The 22,199-nt window shown below is 34.9% G+C and overlaps 1 protein-coding gene across 1 annotated transcript in view; it reads right to left on the minus strand.

Annotated features, from left to right (window-relative positions):
- Window positions 1–5,669: 5,669 nt before the first annotated feature.
- LOC149774597 (exocyst complex component 6B-like) overlaps window positions 5,670–22,199 on the minus strand; it is a 136,374-nt gene continuing 119,844 nt past the window's right edge. Inside the window, exons 22-23 of the mRNA XM_089945081.1 lie at window positions 19,645–19,757; window positions 5,670–15,157 (exon numbers count right to left, since the gene is read on the minus strand). Of these exons, the coding sequence (XP_089801207.1) occupies window positions 14,989–15,157; window positions 19,645–19,757 (282 nt within the window). The 3' untranslated portion in view covers window positions 5,670–14,988. The remainder of the gene's footprint in view (window positions 15,158–19,644; window positions 19,758–22,199) is intronic.

Raw genomic sequence — 22,199 nt, forward strand, 5'->3', positions numbered from 1 at the left:
AGAGTGTGATAAAAACGTGGTATATTCCACAAGGATAGCTGGGGCAGCTTGGGAGAGTGATAAAACCTGTGCTATATTCCACAGGGGCAGCTTGGGAGAGTGATAAAAACCTGTAGTTTATTCCACATGGCTGCTTGAGAGAATGGTACTTGCTATAGAACTTTTTCAGTATTTTTAAGCAATATATACACCTACAATATAGGAAGGTGCACATCTTCTGTAATAAAGTTTTTCTTCTTCTTCTGACATAAAGTAATCCATGTATAATAATGGAAGAATGGGTTCTATTCCAATAAAATTAAAAGTCTAACTTTTAATACTTAGATAATTATATTGAATCATGAAGTCCAGATACCTCTGTGCCTTATTATTTTGAATCATGAAGTCCAGATACCTCTGTGCCTTATCATCTTGAAACAATCAGGATCCACCCGTCTTGTTCCCAAGCATAAATGCTTATAAAGTACAGAAAACTCGCTTATGTACTAGATGTTTGAGCTGTCGATTCCTGGATCAAGTAATTTTTAATTTGATGCAAAAAATGTACAGGCACAAACTTTTAACTACAGTGAGAAATTTTAATTTTCAGAATAATCTATAAACCATGATAATGGAAAATTAAAAATTAGTTTAGTTTCATTAAGTGAATATAAATTGTATATAAAAGTCAGAAAAATTCAGTCTGGTGGTTTATGAGTACGATTTTAAATGTACCCTACGAAGGAGGTTCCTACTGGCTACATCACAAGAATATATAGAGATTGAAAAAACATTTCTCCCTCAGTTGTTACTCTGTCTTGCTTTTTATTTATTTTATTGTACAGCAGCAAAGAATGATGAAGTAATCATTTAACTTGGCATACATTTATGCTATTGTATTGAAAGAAGAAAATAAATCAGAGATAAAAACATGGTTTTATTGTTGCTTGGGAAGCAAACTCATATCACATATTGGGTAAAGAAAAGGTTTACAAGGATAAATTATTATGAAAAGGTTGTTACATAGGCATTATATCTTGTCTCTCTCTCTCTCATGATTCATACATACATACACTGACATAGCTTTTACAATCATAAAACTTGGCATTAAACAGATATCACATAATATGCATAATTATTTTATATTTCATTTGCTTTATATTATTGTCTTGCTTTATATTATTGTCTGTGTGCAATACACATCCAACTACAAACAGCCCAGACCCAGATTTGCCATTAACCAGCAGATGAGTAGTTAGTAAGGATTAACCAGTACAACAACAAATTTGTTAGCACACTATGCAATGGCATATAAGGGTCTATGATGTTTGCAGTTTGATCCAACGTGCATGATAGTATATATTGTGGACCTCGATCTGTTGTAAAATAATCGGTCAGAAGACAGGGCTCTATGTTGCTTACCGATCGATCCACCTGTATGCGACTATATACTGAACACCTTGATCTGTCATTATATATTTGGCTTACAGATCAGGCAATTCAACTACTATATCGATCTATCAATCTATATTCTTAGCTAAAGTAAGCTAGTACTGATGCAGTGTTCTAATTTCATTTCTTTGTAATGTGAATATTTAACATGTTAGGGACTGGAAAACACACAACAGTTTCCCAATGTTCAGCACACAGTGAAAAACAAGCAGACCAAATCATGTTATATATATATAAATAAAATCTCCAGTAAATTGTTAGCACTAGCTAACATTAAGTAGCTGAATGATGTCAGTCTAGTATGGGCATCAACAAACTTAAAGCAGCTGCAAAGTGTGTGAAAACTAAAATAATTAATACAACAAACTATACAAGTTTTACTTATTTGAGCGAAAATATTGCTTTGAATAATAATATAAATAAGACTATTACTGGAAATTGGATTAACACATGTATGGTTTGTATCATATGGAAGTAATTTTTCACGTAGGTAAATACTATCTTATTTGGTAGATTGATGGAAGTAATTTTTCACGTAGGTAAATACTATCTTATTTGGTAGATTGCCAGAATAAACTGCATTGAAATCTTCTTGTGCACCTATCAACACCATCCAAATTTAGTCATTCACATTACAGACTCTTGCTTCTTGTGCACCTATCAACAACATCCGAATTTAGTCATTCACATTACAGACTCTTGCTTCTTGTGCACCTATCAACACCATCCGAATTTAGTCATTCACATTACAGACTCTTGCTTCTTGTGCACCTATCAACACCATCCGAATTTAGTCATTCACATTACAGACTCTTGCTTCTTGTGCACCTATCAACACCATCCGAATTTAGTCATTCACATTACAGACTCTTGCTTCTTGTGCACCTATCAACACCATCCGAATTTAGTCATTCACATTACAGACTCTTGCTTCTTGTGCACCTATCAACACCATCCGAATTTAGTCATTCACATTACAGACTCTTGCTTCTTGTGCACCTATCAACACCATCCGAATTTAGTCATTCACATTACAGACTCTTGCTTCTTGTGCACCTATCAACACCATCTGAATTTATTCATTCACATTACAGACTCTTGCTTCTTGTGCACCTATCAACACCATCCGAATTTAGTCATTCACATTACAGACTCTTGCTTCTTGTGCACCTATCAACACCATCCGAATTTAGTCATTCACATTACAGACTCTTGCTTCTTGTGCACCTATCAACACCATCCGAATTTAGTCATTCACATTACAGACTCTTGTACTATCGCCATGTACACATGTATACAAGAGCATAAATACTAATATTGTCTCGTGTCGGCTTTGTGCAGCTATTATTATACATTATCTCCGTGTGTATATTTCAATAAATTTAATTAAATCTTCGATATATATCTTGAATATCTTCAGGAAGAAGAAGGATAAATTTTAAAGAAAAAAGTTATCATTATTTGCATATGTCAATTGACAAAAACAACAGAAAATAATCTACCAACTGCAAAATTAAAACCATCAATTTTCTTTCCCAAAAAAAATCAAAACAGCAAAACTTTATATGATGAGGGATACTGGCCACAGAGCAGATCATTTTATAGGGCTTTTCCACAAATAAAAAGGTATGGATTGGATAAAGATTTTACTTAACTATATATAGTTGGTTGAGTGATCCAGACTGTTCCAAAGGTTATTCAGGATTTCAAATTTGGGCTGGGTGAGTGTGAAAGGCACTTCATTTAATTAAATATGGTTGGCTGTCCTTCCAACCACTTAGATCCCCAGAAAAGTTACAATTATCGAACAAAACTCAGATAACAATCATTACAACATTAGAAATTGTTTTACATGCAGATATTAACACTTTCAAGAATTGGCAGTATCAGATAATCCTAATTGCAGGCAATATCATATATTCGTAATTGCAGGCAATATCAGATAATCCTAATTGCAGGCAATTTCAAATATTCCTAATTGCAGGTAAAATAAGATATTCTTAATTGCAGATATTCCTAACTGCAGGCAATGTCAGATATGTAGACACTATATGTCTAAGTATTGTGCTCAGACAGGTTCTGAATCGCATTAATATAATCAGTCATATATGTGGTACAACACTCCCTGTTATAAATTGGTATGGTCATGGAACCCTTTGTTTTTACAGTAAATTAATAAATATCATGTACTTCTTTACAAGTTGGCCTAACTATATTCCACTATAATGTGGGAGTAATGTATAATGTATCTCATTATGAGTTTAATCTATTGTGTACTCCATTATAAGGTTGTCTTGATATAAGGCAGTATCTTATAAGACTCATGGGCATCATTATAATGAGGAATATTGCACTGTATACTTCATCATAATGTGCTCTCATTATAAGGCAATATACTCTCAGGGATAGTATCATACTGAGAGAGTGCTGTACTGACAAAAACTAGTACTTTTTCAGCTGAGTTCTTCTGCACTAATTTTGATAATGAGTACATTGGCTCAGTATATATACAAATGAAATCTACCCTGATGGTGGTACTGCCATTACTGCACTGATGATGATACTCCCAAAATCAAGACAGAAGATCTAAACATAATGTATGAGGAACCTTTATCCCTGAACTTAGGCTGATAATGACAAAAGCAAGACATGTATGTTTGTATGCAACAGAAAAACGTGAATTATAACCAAAAAAATTTCTTTAATGCAGTTTGTGTGCGTGTGCTAGATTTACTTGCACTAAAGGTTTCTGTGATTTTTACAAAAATACTAGTTACATGATTTGTCTGCTTATAAACCAGCCAACAAACAACAATGACCCCGATATGTTGTCATATACTGTGTATCCATGTTAGGATCTTGGCTATTTGATTTGATCTGATTGAAATTCGAAGTGGAATGAAATGCAGAGATCCTGGTCTACTAACACATTATGTGATGGAATGCCTTAATCAAAGCAGATTAGAGGTGCAGTACATTGAGACCTATGGCGGTAAAACCATTTTCATTATAACCCATGGGCTCGGGGACATAAAATAAGTCTTATGCATTCTCAAGCATATTATAAAAGATGATTGTTGTTGTTGTTGTGGGGTTTAACGCCATTTTTCAGCACACGATAGGCTATGCATGGCGGCCAGTATTAATGTTGGAGGAAGAACCCGGGAAAACCCTGGGAAGAACCACCGACCCACGAGAAGCTACTGGCAAGCTTTCTCACATACCCACATTGGCCGAATCCTAGACTCGAACCCACGCAGACAGAGGTGAGATGGCAGTGATCCGTAATGGAGAGCACATTAGACCACTCAGTCACTCAGGTTCCCTATAAAAGATGACTAATGATGTCAAGAGCCACGAGGATTCCATGATAAACATGCTGGACATGAGACCAAAAGAGTGAGGATTTCAGTTTTACCCACTGGATCAACCCAAGGCACCTCAACACTAAATAACCAGCTTGTGTTGTTGTACCATAAAACACACCAAAAAAAAATAATTTTCATCTCAGCCCTTAAATTTCTTCCAAAAGGAGAGAACGTTACAGATTACAGTAAATGACAAATTAAAATAGTGGCGGGAAAAGCATGAATGCTAATTTACTGGGCAAACTTCACTTCATAAGAAATAATATAAGTAGTGCAAAGCATTGTCTTTTCTACTTTCACCATGTCAATCAAATCACGGAAGGTGGATCTTTAGCATACAAGCATCAAACTGTCAGTGCATGAGAAGTGGCAGTTGAAGATAAAGAATCGGCTTTCTTTCACTATCAGCAAATCATGATATAAGCAAAGAATGCATTACATTAATCCAATAGGTAACACATGATAGTGCCCTTCAGTCTAATATCTAAAAGTATAAATCACTGTATGACCTACATGTACGTTGAACTCTTACAATAACCATCAAGGGGATCCAAATATAGCAGTCTATATAAATGGGGGTGGGGTGTCTTTGTATGCAGCTAATATGTAATGATTCATAGATAGGATCTAATGTATTTGACTTTAACAAGCAGGTTGTCATTATAGTCGGATGGTAGCTGTAACAAGCAGGTTGTCATTATCGTCGGATGGTAGCTGTAACAAGCAGGTGGTCATTATAGTCCGATGGTAGCTGTAACAAGCAGGTGGTCATTATAGTCCGATGGTAGCTGTAACAAGCAGGTGGTCATTATAGTCCGATGGTAGCTACAGCAGAAGATTTAATGGCATATCATCTTAATTATGACTATATAGTGCTTTGTATGTTTAATCATTCCAAAAAAGACATAAAAAGCAAAGATGAAGGCAAAATGGATAGAATTCTAACAATATAAACCCAGAATACAAATATAAAAATGTCCAAGACCTTCACAGCATGAATATTATCAAGGGACACAAAGCTTGCCTTCCTTAGTCCCTCTTGAAAATGTTTAAAAGTCATTACAATCCTTATTTTTGTTTTTCACCTTCCAATGTGTATGCATTATTTCATGATTCAAACAGGCTAAATTAAACAACAGCTATAATACATTTTGGCGACCAGTATCAGAGAGAACAGATTATACATATTTGAGAAAATCTTGTGTCTGAGGTTTACCATCTAATTGCATTTCCATCATACATGTTGTGATTATAAGAGATATGAAAAAATACAGAGTACATTTGTGACCTTATCATATCTATATTAATGTATAAAACAATAACAAAAATCAGATCTGATTTGACATAAAATCTTAATTCAGTCTCAACCACATGATGCTCCTCTTTTAGCATGATAAAGCTTGAGCAAATGGATACTATTCTGCAACATACCAATGCAAATATAAAATGTATAAATATATTGTATTATGACAGCATACAGCAAACCATGGCAACATGTATTATAAATATCCAAACAAAAATATGTACACAAAGTACTGAACAGGAGTTTTACAATTCATATAGTTTAACTGAAGCTTCATTACTGTACAATCAAGGTTTGTATGGAGCAAAAGAAAGAAAATGATGGCTTAAGATAGCATCCATAAAGCAGGGACTATCATTACACAAAGCCATTGCCGAGTAGTCCTGAAACTAAAACGTTTAGGGTCATTCCAGTATAGCATACATGGAACCCAGGGAAGGTACATTCAGCTTGGAATAGTTGCCCATATATGCAATTTAGAATTCTGTAATACTTTCATACAATTTCATGAATAATCAGAGTACTCAGACATATAATTGTAAAAAACTGCCAGCTCTGGGTACCATGTATGTTTAAATGGAACAAACCGAAGCTCACATTTGCAACTTTTAAATGACATTACTCTTGGAGTTTCTCATTATCACTGAAGCCTACAATGTATGTATGCACACAATAATGACAACATGTTTACTATTCCACCCTCACCTGCAACAAAGCTGAACAATTTCATTTTCAACTTTCAGCATCGGTGCTATTTTGTGCACAGTTTCAGACTATGGGACTTGGTCTTGATTTAGAGATCTCATCAGAATATTCTACTAGAAAACTGGCTGGAATATGGGACCATAGTTTTGATTCAGAGATCTACAAAACTTACAGGACTATGGGACCGGGATTTAATTTCGAGTTCTCATCAGAATATTCTTCTACAAAACTCACAGGACTAAGGGACCTGGTTTAAATTTAGAGTTCTTACCAGAATATTCTTCTACAAAACTCACAGGATTATGGGACCGGGTTTAAATTTAAAGTTCTCATCAGAATATTCTTCTACAAAACTCACAGGACCATGGGACCTGGATTTAATTTAGAGTTCTTAACAGAATATTCTTCTGCAAAACTCAAAGGACTATGGGACTGGGTTTTAATTTAAAGTTCTCATTAGAATATTCCACTACAAAACTCACAGGAATAAAGGACCTGGATTTAATTTATAGCTGTCAACAGAATATTCTTGTACAAAACTTGCAGGACTATGGGACCTGGATTTAATTTATAGTTGTCATCAGAATATTCTTGTACAAAACTTGAAGGACTATGGGACCTGGATTTAATTTATAGTTGTCATCAGAATATTCTTGTACAAAACTTGCAGGACTATGGGACCTGGATTTAATTTATAGTTGTCATCAGAATATTCTTGTACAAAACTCGCAATGGCATTTGGCAGCAGGCATAGTCTACTTGCTTTCATGTCCAACTGTAAAGTGAACAGACCCAGATCTGTTGTTGTATGAGCAAATCTGGGTCTATGTAGTTTGTTTTGTGCAATCAGTATAACAAACAACACAGACCCTGATCTGCTGGTCAGTATTGATGCTGTTAGCAGCTGGTCCAGACTTGAAAGTATATGCCAAAAGTGAATTCTTGTACCCAAAAAAGACCTTGAAGAACTGACCAATAAATCATAAATTTTGTGTCAAGAGTTCAACACTTAGTTGAAGTTAATTACAAAAATGCTATGAAAGTATAGTCCTTCGTGACTTGAACAAACAAAAAAAATACCTGCGAACAGAAGTATTAAATTCTCCTGGTCAGAGTACAAAAGACACACTGTACATTTATGGGTAAATTTCTAAATGTGTCCTGCAATGTTAAGAATATTTCTAAATGAAATGGTGAACATTTTAAAAATTCCACCAAGATGGATAACACCAATACTGTATATACATTTGTCAGCCCTGACACTTGTGGTGTAACACTGCACACACGAAGTCAGTTGAGAATATTTGGGTGACTATATAAACCAAGTGACTAATTCTGGTATTTGGATTCATTAATATGCCTTATGTTTACCTTTCACCAAATAATTATGGGAGGGAGGAGAATACATGTTAACAAATGTTTGCCACTGTTACATTTTCATGAAAAGAAAGTTGTTGAAAATTTGTATGAGTTTTTTTGAAGTTATGCAATTTTATTCAGAGACATGATGTACAAAACATATAGTCTACACCCCTATAATGCCTCTTTTATATACAGTTTACACACAGGTTATAACACCACTTTTACATATAGTTTACACCTGTTATAACACCACTTTTATATACAGTTTACACCTGTTATAACACCACTTTTATATACAGTTTACACCTGTTATAACACCAACTTTACATATTGTGAAACAAATTGCTCAGAACAGATTTCCTGATTATACAATATCCCATGTCATACTGCCATACTTGCCTACTGCCATCCACTAGCCTAATATAAAAGCACAATGCAGTTTTGTACACAATTTGCTTTTGTTGTAATACCACTTTATATTACCAGGCATTACAAATCTCAATCTTTGAATGTCTTTCAAAGAGAAATTGCATTTTTGTGTTTCGAACACTTTTAACTTTCAACCATGAGTATGAAAATACAAAGATATGTTGAAATACTGAAAAAATACCTAATTTCATAAAACAACAAGAGACTCCATGATAACAGTTCTTGTGTTAAATAAATTTTTGCACATTTAATTTCAATATTAAAAATTAATGGATTTCACTAGATTTAAACATATTGGAAAGAATTATTTCAGTTACGACAAAATCAACTCTTGCAAAAAGAAAACATTTCGTAAATTTACAGCATTGTTTAGGCTTCTGTAACAGACTTCAAGAAATGTCTGGATATATAAGCTATACATGGCAGCCAGTATATCGGGTGGACAATGAACTCTGGAATAACCACAGACCTACAGGAGGTACTGGAAAGCTTTCTCACATATCACTTTGGCTGAGCCCAATATATGAACTCAGGTGAGCTGTCAGTAACCATTACAGGAGAGTGCTTTAGGCCACTCAACCACCAAGGGCCCCTTCTGATGGATGAACAAGCAGACTTTAATAAACTCAAAACTGTGTGGTAAGGTAGCTGTAAAGTTCATTCAGGTCCAACGTGCACTACGGATATGATTTTTAAGATGGCCACAGTGAAGGCCAAACTGGATGTATGGGTGGCAATATTTCCATTTAGTACCAAGCAGGCATCATAAGCAGGCTTCTGGTGAAAACCCCATGCCTATAGGACATTGCATTCAGGAGGAGTAACAATGAGTTTCAATAACACTGCCACAGCAGACATAATGGCATCAACATAATTTTCACTTAGGACATCGTAAGAATCTTTGTAGTGAAAGCACTACGCTGATATGATCACAGTTTTCTTCAAGATGATCACTGACGGCTATAACGGATGTCCAAGTGAAATCACTTTCTTCTTTCATTCAGAACATCACAAGAAGTCTTCTAGCAAATAATGGTCCCCCTCTTATACGGCCACCATTTCTGCACCAGGAAAGTGTCCGTATATGACGGGTGGCCTTTTGTGACCATGTTATAATCTTGACAATAACATCCAACCATAATCATCAAAGAAAAAAAATAAACTGGTGTTTGAAGCCCAAAACTTGATCAAAACATTGCTGACCCGATTTCCTGTAAACATTGACATCAAATAATACTAACTTTAGTGGTAAATGTACTTCAGCCAACACTTTTTGCAAAAAGGAAAACCTGACAGAGAAACAAGACATCGGAAAAGATAACTGGATTATTTACCTGACCTTAAGAATTAAATATTGGTTATGGACACATATTAAAAATAAAATGTGAACACTTGTGAGGGGTACATTTGAACAGAACGATGTGGGTGCCAAGGGATTCTGGACGTAAAAAGTGGGTGGCTGCTGGTCGGGGGGAGGGGGACCGTTCATGAGGGGGACCACTTATCAATATGACCATCCAGTGAGGAGTACTGATAACAAAGATTTTTATAATGGCTGCCATGGAATGAATGTGCTTGTGTAAAGTTTCATGGCAGTCCTCCAAGTAGTATAGGTGGACTAATGATAAAAAAAACCTGTGCTAACAGATAAACAAACAAAATTCCTTTGCATTATCGTCTACATGTGTTGCTGGCCCTAGTGCTTGTCTTTGTAAATGGCCTTCTGTTGATGTGCATAGTTTCCAATCCTCTAGGCTCACAATTAGTGAAAATAGGGATAAAAATTAGTGAATTTTAACATGAATTCGTGAAGCAATCTTCTAATCTGAGAATATAAGTTGTAACAAAATGTTTAGCATGGTCTCCAGCTGATAAAGGTAGATTGTGTTCAACAAGAAAACTCTCAAACAATGCTTCAGTGTTGGTAGCTTGCAAGTCTTCCATCGATGGGTTAAAAATATTCCAGAGCTGAAATCTGCTGTGAGTTCTTAATTTTCCCAACCTCTATGTGCTTTTAGCTACCAATGTGCTTCCTCACATCATCTCTGCCACCATGCCCAATGCTAAAATGTGTGGCACACAGTGTGCAAAAAGCATGTTATATATCGGTGTTTGATGGCTGAATGCATGGCAAGTTTTTGGTATATTCCAAACTAAACTTCATTTTTTGTGCAATACATTTCTTTTTCTTTGTTGGTGAAGACATTTTCAAGATGTGATGCCAAATGGTAATTCAAATCTGTGCTTGCAGCACATGCGTGGAGCAAAATTCTGGTTAGGTCCCAGTTTTTCTCAAAAGCATTTATAAAACTACTCTTATACATATAGATTAAACTACGCTAAAATGCTTGCTACCAGGCCAACTGTACCAATCAGCTACAGCTGCACTAATATCACTACCTGCAGTATCGGACCATTTTGGCAACTGCTGATGTCACGACTAGCGCTCAATGGGAAATCGTTTTTTATAAAGATTTAAAATAATTGAGAAATGGGGAATTTGTGATTTTTTTTGCATGCGGCGTGAATCGCTGAAAAAGTCGTGAAATTCACGCCAAAAGCATAAGGGTTGGCAGCTATGGATGTGGGTTCCATCATTAATGATCCAACCATCATCTCTTTCTTCATTCTCTACCTCATTCTCATCACTTCCATCACCCTGGCATTCTTCTTAAGTGGGTATTTCAAGATTACTCAATTTCAGTAAATGAAATTCCACATTAGAGTATGTCTGGTAATTTCTCTGCCTAAGGGCTAATTCTTCCTTGTTTTCTGTCATTTCTTACTTTAAAAATACTCCTGTTTTGGCACTCTAAAAATAAAATGTTGTTTTGTTGTCGATGGCCTCTTCTATATTTGTAAGATACAATTTTAAGAACTGCATAAATTAGATAATCAGTATATGGTGTACACTGTATTAACTCAGCATATGCACTAAAAGTTTATGCTAACAAGACTACTCAGTTATGACACTAGTACATGTACAACTTCATTAGTAATCATTCATGGCACATGGAAGTCTAGCAAGATTGTTGTTTGGGGTTTAATGCCATATTCCAGCATTCTGATAAGCTATACATGGTGGCCAGTATAACTGGTGAAGAACATACCCACGAAAACCCCAGCATGAACCACTGCCCCAAAGTGAGCTACTGCAAGCTTTCTTACACATACACATTGGCTGAGCCCGAGACTTGAACCCACATGGACAGAGGTGAGATTGCTGTGTAAAGTATGATCAGCTACCAGCATATGAAATTGCTAACAACCTGCCAGTCTGATGCCAGTCAATTTCATTCCAGACTAATGCAAACTTTGAGTAGCCAGTTTATCTGGCCAGTTGGACTTTTAGGCATATCAAGTAAATGCAGTCTACTTTTTAAAAATGATATCAAAATAAATATTAAAAACCAATTTTAAAATAAATAAAGGTGAATTGATTGTGGTAATCACTCACAAATCTGGGTGGTATGAAAAGATAAATAATTTGGGTATATTCTGTGTTCACTAGATGCTTGTAACTCCAAATTAAGAGTTTTGTTGTTGTTGTTGTTGTTGTTGTAGGATTTAACGCCATTTTTCAGCACAAGATAGGCTATACATGGTGGCCAGTATAATTAGTGGAGGAAGAACCCTGGAAAACCCCGGGAAGAACCACCGGCCCACGAGAAGCTACTGGCAGGCTTTCTCACATACCAACGTTAGCTGAGCATGAGACTCGTACTAGCGCAGACAGAGGTGAGATGGCAGTGATCCTTAACGGTGAGTGCTTTAGACTACTCGGCCACTCGGGGCCCCCCAAATTAAGACTCTTCTTCAGCTAAGCTACTGTCTGATGACACATGGTACTTCCGATTCTCAATGTCAATATATTGAGATACTTGGATGCCTGGAAAACAATCATTGGGCTACAGAATTTGCTTTGAATATAGAAACAAAATCCATGCTTAAATCACAATAATGTTAACTTTTGTTCAGCTAGCATTATATATAAATGATATCCAAGACTGTAGCTCAGTGAAATTTCATGCAAGCCTGTCATAATGTAGCTTACGTTACCAAATTCATTTCATGCACAAATAATTTCAACATACAAATAATACTCATTTGATATATCCAGGAAAAGAGTGGTCTGCTTACATGTAATTAGCCATGTTGGCCCTGGAATTATGGAAGAGTTCATTTTTGATACAAAACTAAGCATTTATGATAGCTGTATGCCAAATGTAAACAAACATGGTCTACTCATTAGATAAATTATATCACAAACATATATGAAGTAAAAATACAAATTAGTTACTAGTTACAAGAAAATATGATGATGCAGATGATGTGTGAATTAGGTAAATTTACATTTCAAGATGCTGATGTAAAAATTCACTGACCTACAAACACGGATATGATTCACAATGCTGAGCTGAACAAACTATAACTGTTTAGCTGCATTCTGCTGATATGGATACATTTCATCCAGTTTCAGTAATCCACTGCCCGAAGTTGTCTTTTCCCAGACCTAATTTTATGAGCAGCTAACCAGACTCATCATTTTTTTAGACTGGGTCTAATTCTAGTACTGTCACTGATGGATGTTAACCCTGATTCTTATTCAGACTATAATTCCGACTGGTCATCAATGGTTAAATTATGATGCCAAGCCTCTAGATGAGTTAGGCATGGATCTGGTTCAACTGGACACTGAGCACCATTGTCCTTGTCAGCAAATAGTCACCATGTTAGGCTGAAATTCAATACATTTTACATGTGATATAAGCTTCTTTTGTTTTACTTTATGTTCCATGCTTCATTATATCAATAACCTGTGTCAAGGGCTTATATTTACATTTACCTGAAGTTACCAATCATTGACTACATTTTGTCTTCTTGTATGATAATATGTAGAAGCAGATGGTTATTTACAGGACCATTAGTATTTTTAAGTTACTGGTTCTGTGGGCTTGAATAATTTTTGGCGAGTTTCACTTGCTGTGAGCTACCACAGCAATAGAGGATAGTGAATTAACTGTTTGCAAATGCTTAAAGAAATTTCAAAAGTTACAAAAAGAAAACGATGTAAAACATTATCCATGCACTGGCCTAATCTGTAAATTTTCTTTTTAAGCATTCAAAAACCCACCAAAAGAACATACATCCAATTATGTAGTGCATGGGATCATGCTATCAAGAGGAACTAGAAAAAACAGGAACCAGTATCTACACATGAGAATACCCAAGAATACAGCTTTACTTATAGTCTGCAGAAAACCCTAAATTTCAAATTACAACTGTAAATACAACATTTTGGGCAGTGGGTTTGTACAAATATTCGCGGAGTTCATGGGTTCAAACTGTGAATTTCAAGACTCACTGAAAAAAATTTATGTGGAAACAATAAGACAGCAGCTCGTATCTAGAGATTAAAGTACCTATGAATACCATATGTACTTGCTTATACATCGAGTCCAGACTTGCCAACCTTGATGAGTCCATCTCAGTAAGAGTTGGCGGGTCTGCAAGTCCAACTGCAAACTGTAGACTCAGATTTATTGTTGCATAATCCATTCGCATATCTGGGTCTCTACCATTTGTTATGACTAATTAGTAAAACAAACACAGACTATGTTCTGCCAGCACATTATGCAATGGCAGATCAAGGACTGTTGTTTACAGTTGGACTCTACTTACAGTATGTATATACAGTATTTTCTTCAATACAAAACCATGAAAATTTAAACCCACAAATATAAATTAATTGTATTTGCTATAATGCAAATAGTGTTGACCTGATCTGCTACTGTGTAATATACTGGCAGATTGGTTACTGTACAATATACTAGCAGATCTGCTACTCTACAATATACTAGCAGATCGGTTACTGTACATTATACTAGCAAATCTGCTATTTTACAATATACTGGCAGATCTGCTACTGTACAATTTACTGGCAGATCTGCTACTGTACAATTTACTGGCAGATCAGAGTTTATGTTGTCTCTGGTTCCTGATTTATAGCAAAGTGTGGATCCTGATTTATAGCAAATAGTGGAGATCCTGATTTAGAGCAAGCTGTAGATCCTAATTTAGAGCAAACACTAGAAATCCTGATTTACTGCAAACTGTAGATCCTGATTTATAGCAAACAGTGTAGACCCTACAAGTGTAGATCCTGATTTACAACAAACTGTAGATCCCGGTTAATAGCGAATAGTGTAGATCCTGATTTAAAACTGTTGATTCTGATTTACAGCAAACAGTGTAGATCCTGGTACATCAATGCCTTGTCATGGCAGATTAGTGCTTTTGATGTCCACAGTTGTGTATGAAAATTATACACAGGAAATCACAGCATTCCTGCTGTTTTGACTAGATACAAAATTTGAACCATTTAACATGCTAATGGGGTACAGAAGGTGTGGAGTATTTCTGTGAGGTGTTGCTTGTTGTGCCATTGATAAGTCCACGAAGTTGTTTCAGTACAGTTTCAAGTAACTTTTTCTTGTCCCTCTCATTTTTCTTCAGACTTTGGAAGACATTACCCTTTCTCTTGTCTGCATTATTTAACCTGAAAAATATAAATATATATTTACTACTTCGTTGAAAATGAGGAAAATTTTGAAAGGAATTATGCAAAAATGCCAATGGTAATATCTGATATGTACAGTGCGAGCCTGATGGGCACAAGTCATTTAACATTATATGACTACCGATCATCAGTATTAAACGGCACTAATATTGAAACAATATACCCACCTTTGATCACAAATATTAAGAGCCACAAGGCATTAAATATTATGTGACCTTTGATCCATATTCAATGGCATAAAGCTAGAAATATTATGCTGATCTTTCATCAAATTCAGTGGCATTAGGCTTGAAATATTATGCTGACTTTGATCCAAATCCAATGGTATTAGGCTTGAAATACTGCGCTGACCTTTGATCCAAATCCAGTGGCATTTGGCTTGAAATATTGTGCTGACCTTTGATCCAAATTCAATGGCCGCATTAGGCTTGAAATATTGTGCTGACCTTTGATCCAAATTCAATGGCATTAGGCCAGAAATATTATGCTGACCTTTGAACCAAATCCAATGGCATTAGGTTTGAAATATTATGCTGACCTCTGATCCAAATTCAATGGTGTTAGGCTTGAAATACTGTGCTGACCTCTGATCCAAATTCAATGGCATTTGGCTGAAGATATTATGCTGACCTAATGGCATAAGGCTTGAAATATGCTGACCTTTGATAAATATTCAATGGCATTAGGCTTGAAATATTATGCTGAACTTTGCTCCAAATTCAATGGCATTAGGCTGGAGATATTATGCTGACCTTTGATAAAAATTCAATTGCATTAGGCTTGAAATATTATGCAGACCTTTGATCCAAATTCAATGGCATTAGGCTTAAAATATTATGCTGACCTTTGATAAATTTTCAATAGCATTAGGCTTGAAATATTATGCTGACCTTTGATTCAAATTCAATTGCATTAGGCTTGAAATATTATGCTGACCTTTGATAAAAATTCAAAAGCATTAGGCTTGAAATATTATGCTGACCTTTGATCCAAATTCAAGGACATTAGGCTTGAAATATTATGCTGACCTTTGATCCAAATTCAATGGCATTAGGCTTAAAATATTATGCTGACCTTTGGTAAATTTTCAATAGCATTAGACTTGAAATATGCTGACCTTTGATCCAAATTCAATGGCATTAGCATTGAAATATTGTGACCTTTGATAAAAATTCAATGGTATTAGGCTTGAAATATTATGCTGACCTTTGATCAAATTCAATGGCGTTAGGCTTGAAATATGCTGACCTTTGATCAAATGTAATGGTATTAGGCTTGGAATATTATGCTGACCTTTGATCCAAATTCAATGGCATTAGGCTTGAAATATTATGCTGACCTTTGATCCAAATTCAATGGCATTAGGCTTGAAATATTATGCTGACTTTGATCCAAATTCAATGGCATTAGGCTTGAAATATTATGCTGACCTTTCATCCAAATTCAATGACATTAGGCTTGAAATATTATGCAGACCTTTGATCCAAATTCAATGGCATTAGGCTTAAAATATTATGCTGACCTTTGATAAATTTTCAATAGCATTAGGCTTGGAATATTATGCTGACCTTTGATCCAAATTCAATTGCATTAGGCTTGAAATATTATGCTGATCTTTGATATAAATTCAAAAGCATTAGGCTTGAAATATTATGCAGACCTTTGATCCAAATTCAATGGCATTAGGCTTGAAATATTATGCTGACTTTTGATCCAAATTCAATGGCATTAGGCTTGAAATATTATGCTGACCTTTGATCCAAATTCAATGGCATTAGGCTTGAAATATTATGCTGACTTTGATCCAAATTCAATGGCATTAGGCTTGAAATATTATGCTGACCTTTCATCCAAATTCAATGACATTAGGCTTGAAATATTATGCAGATCTTTGATCCAAATTCAATGGCATTAGGCTTAAAATATTATGCTGACCTTTGATAAATTTTCAATAGCATTAGGCTTGAAATATTATGCTGACCTTTGATCCAAATTCAATGGTATTAGGCTTGAAATATTATGCTGACCTTTGATCCAAATTCAATGGCATTAGGCTTGAAATATTATGCTGACCTTTGATAAAAATTCAAAAGCATTAGGCCTGAAAGATTAAGCTGACTTTTGATCATCAATATTAAGAACCACAAGTCATGAAATATATCCACCTTTGAACACCAATGTTAAATGGCATAACAGAAGTAATAATATATATGACCTTTGATCGTCAATATTGTGTCTGAAGTTGTGTGATACTATACCTATCATTAATCATCAATATTATTTACAAGTGTTCTACTACAAATATAATGTCTTTTCTGAACATTATTAAAGTAGGTAATAATTGTAAGACTAGTTGATTTAAAATAGTTTTGATATTTTTGGTATGGGCTGTCATCAACTCACAGCATATAAATAAACTGATTCACCAATGAATCCAAATGAATGTTCTATCATGATTTACTAATGAAACACTTAAATATGTGTATGGGATCAAAAGACTGCTTAACTTGCTAGTGCATAAAAACCAAAAATGCCAATATGTCAAGAAACAAGTTCCTGAATTATTGGAGATGTGCACCAGAACTGCCCTACATGTTACTAATGAAGCACCATCATAACATGGTTATCAAAATGAAGATTATAAAATACTATAACAACGCTACCGAAAATCACCAATTGAGACAAAGTACTCAATACCAATGATGATGAGTCTGATAATTTAGAAAACAGCTTGACTGGCAGAGATCAAACACATATTTATACAGCCTTACAGAATATTGTGATTCAACATATAAATGTGCATATAAATAATGTATGACTATAAAACATGTTTCCATCTGCATACTGAACAAAACAAAAGAAAGATACACCTGCTATTATATTTTTTTTTATTATCAAAAGCTGTTCTAATATATATAAACCACTGCAACATGTGCTAATATATCCATATTACTGTCAATGACAAAATCCCTAGACCACCTTTATATCACTGGGAGATGTATATTCATATTACTGTCAATGACAAAATCCCTAGACCATCTTTAGATCACTGGGACATGTATATACATAATACTGTCAATGACAAAATCCCTAGACCATCTATATATCACTGGGAGATGTATATTCATATTACTGTCAATGACAAAATCCCTAGACCACCTTTATATCACTGGGAGATGTATATTCATATTACTGTCAATGACAAAATCCCTAGACCATCTTTAGATCACTGGGACATGTATATACATAATACTGTCAATGACAAAATCCCTAGACCATCTATATATCACTGGGAGATGTATATTCATATTACTGTCAATGACAAAATCCCTAGACCACCTTTATATCACTGGGAGATGTATATTCATATTACTGTCAATGATAAAATCCCTAGACCATCTTTAGATCACTGGGAGATGTATATTCATATTACTGTCAATGACAAAATCCCTAGACCATCTTTAGATCACTGGGACATGTATATACATAATACTGTCAATGACAAAATCCCTAGACCATCTATATATCACTGGGAGATGTATATTCATATTACTGTCAATGACAAAATCCCTAGACCATCTATATATCACTGGGAGATGTATATTCATATTACTGTCAATGATAAAATCTCTAGACCACCTTTATATCACTGGGAGATGTATATTCATATTACTGTCAATGACAAAATCCCTAGACCACCTTTATATCACTGGGAGATGTATATTCATATTACTGTCAATGACAAAATCCCTAGACCATCTTTAGATCACTGGGACATGTATATACATAATACTGTCAATGACAAAATCCCTAGACCATCTATATATCACTGGGAGATGTATATTCATATTACTGTCAATGACAAAATCCCTAGACCATCTATATATCACTGGGAGATGTATATTCATATTACTGTCAATGATAAAATCTCTAGACCACCTTTATATCACTGGGGCATGTATATTCATAATATTGTCAATGACAAAATCCCTAGACCACCTTTATATCACTGGGAGATGTATATCCATATGACTAAATTCCATAATGCTCTTTATATTACCCAGACAATACTATCCATATTACTGTCAATGATGAAATTCATAGACCATCTCTAGATCACCCAGACATCAATATCCATATTACTGCCAATGAAATTCCTTATATAACTGGGACACGTATATCCACATTTCTAATAATTACAAAGCTCCTATACTATTTTTATTTCGCTGGGACATGTATATCAATATTACTGTCAATGACAAAATCCCTACACCATCTCTATATCACCCAGACATGAACATCCATATTACTGCCAATGAAATCCCATCTTTATATCAATGGGACACATATATCCATATTACTGCCAATGAAATCCCATCTTTATATCACTGGGACACATATATCCACATTACTGCCAATGATGAAATTCCCAGAGTATCTTTGTACAGATCCTGAAGATAACTTACTTCTCCAAAAGGCTGATGACCACCTGTGGCTGGACTCTGACATATTTTGATTTTGGCTGACCATAGTCTGCCAGATATGCTGACCAGTCCTCATTCAGGAACAGATCCAATAACTGCAGGACAATGAAAAAATAGTTCTTAACAAAAATTATTAATGACAAGTATTTACCTGAAATGCATAATATACCCCAAGAAATGGAAGATACCTCCCCCCCAAAAAACTTGATCACCTCATTACCAATATACCTTGAATTTTTATCACCTGTGTCAAAAAAACGAAGTATAGGCCTTGTTTTCTTTCGATTATAACCATTTACTTTGACAGTCAATCATCTGATTATGAAGATTTAGCTAAGAATACTTAGTGATTAGCAATAATCACTTATCTTAGACCTTTTTGATATTCAAATGTCTGGCATTAATGCAAAGGTCCATGATGCTACAAGTCCCTATTGAACTCACTAACTGCTGATCTGGAAGTTTCCAATCTAACAGAGACCTTGCAATAACACATACCAACAAGAAACTCAACATTTATACTCGACAATCCTTCTGCTGAATAAGAAATGGGGTGGGGGCTGAGTTTATAGCCTGATTAAGCTCTCAAATCTATATATATGTACTAATAATTTGGCAATATGTACTAATAATTTGGCAGCAGAGTAAATACAGCTCAAACTGATATGAGTAACCTAGAAATTCATCAAGATTTTATATCATCATGTACCCTAAGGCCAATGCTGAATGTTATGGCTGAATGTCCAAATCATGGAGTCAAAGATGAGTGTTAAGGTCCAATGCATCTTAGGTTAGTTTCTGAATGAATATGGGTAACAAGTAGTAATTAATTTTCAAAGACACAGCGTTCTGCACTGTGAGTAGATTGTGTATCCAACTTTATTCAACCAGCAAGATATTTACGCTTCTCTTCTGACAATCGTATACTCATTATTCTCACTATGAAAACAAAGTCATATGGACAGCGTTCTTTTGCATACCAAGGCCCAGCAACATGGAATGAATTGCCCATTGAACTTAGACACAAAGACACAGTGATCACATTCAAGAGGGCTCTCAAAACTCACCTGTTTCGACTGCAAGAACAAACTTAAAGATCTAATAATGTTTCCTACCTGAAATATTCTCAGCATGTTTTTTATTTTTTAATGTTTTTTCTAATTTCATGGTGTTTGTTTCTGTAATAATATTATTATATGTTTTTTATCTTATAGGTGTTGTCTAATGTTGTAAAGTGCTTAGAGCTTCTAAAGATTAGGCGCTACACAAAGTCCTCATTATTATTATTATTATTATTATTATTCATTATAGACAGGTCAACACATTTTTGCTTTGTAATTTCATGGTGTTGTTTTTGTAATCTTCTCATTGTATATGTTTTTATGTGTTAAATAATATTGTAATGTGCTTAAAGCTTCCAAAGATTAGGTGCCATACCAAGTCCACATTATTATAATCATTAATACTGTTTACAATGATAAGGTAGTGTGTGTGTGTGTGTTGATGTCCTAAAATTAGCATTTCCAAATGTGAAAGAATTTTTTTGGCTAGTTTTTACACACTGTCAGCAAAGCATCTAATTTTTTTCATTCATTTCCAGCTATGGTCGATTTTGTTTCCAGTCTGAATTGAAAGAGTCCCTTTTTTTCTTGGCGTTAGATGGACCCTTAGTTTCATCGCTGCCATCTTTAAGCACATCATCACTAGCATTGTCCAGGATTAGCCTAAGGAAGTGTTTGTTTGCTGCCTACTGACAGAAACTTTTACATCCTGATTGTTGTTAGAAGTGTTACTGCTAAAATAATGAAAAAGTGTCCGAGTTTTAACTGATTTAGCCATTTAACATGTTGTCCTGCTAAGCCAGCTACTGTATAAAATGTGCTCTTCTGACCTTTGTTATTAATCAATCAGAATTGAGCACATGACACACAGAAATATGTGACATTTATAACTGTTCAAGTACAACATATTTGCTGAGAGTGACAACCAGGAATTTTACATAAAAAAATATATGTAAAATAACGCATTCTTAACAAAAAAATGTACACAATTCTTATTTTTTGCATGATTTTGCCTGCATAGGATTAAAAATCTTGTGGGAAATCGTAAATTTGGGGGAGATTTGCACGATAACGCATCCTAGATGCAACCCTGAAACTGGTGCAGGTAACCAGAGAGCTGTGGAAAATGGTACAGGTAACCAAAGATCTGTGGAAATGATACATATAACTGGAAATCTGTGGAAAATGGTACAGGTAACCAAAGATCTGTAGAAATGATACATATAACTGGAAATCTGTGGAAAATGGTACAGGTAACCAGAGATCTGTGGAATCGATACAGATAACTGAAGAACTTCTACACAAGCTGTTCTTAACCTTTTGGACTGTGACCCAGACTTGGTATGTAGTGTTAGACTCACGACCCGTGGTTCAATTGTGACGTAAATGGCACATAAATCAGTACAAAAATTCTAACTTAATATTTAGTTAATGTAATTAATCTTACAAAAGTACCAGAAAATGCCAAAAGATATT

Source organism: Sinohyriopsis cumingii, unplaced genomic scaffold, assembly GCF_028554795.1.
Source record: "Sinohyriopsis cumingii isolate HCF-2022 unplaced genomic scaffold, ASM2855479v2 utg000198l, whole genome shotgun sequence".
Classification (NCBI taxonomy): domain Eukaryota; kingdom Metazoa; phylum Mollusca; class Bivalvia; order Unionida; family Unionidae; genus Sinohyriopsis; species Sinohyriopsis cumingii.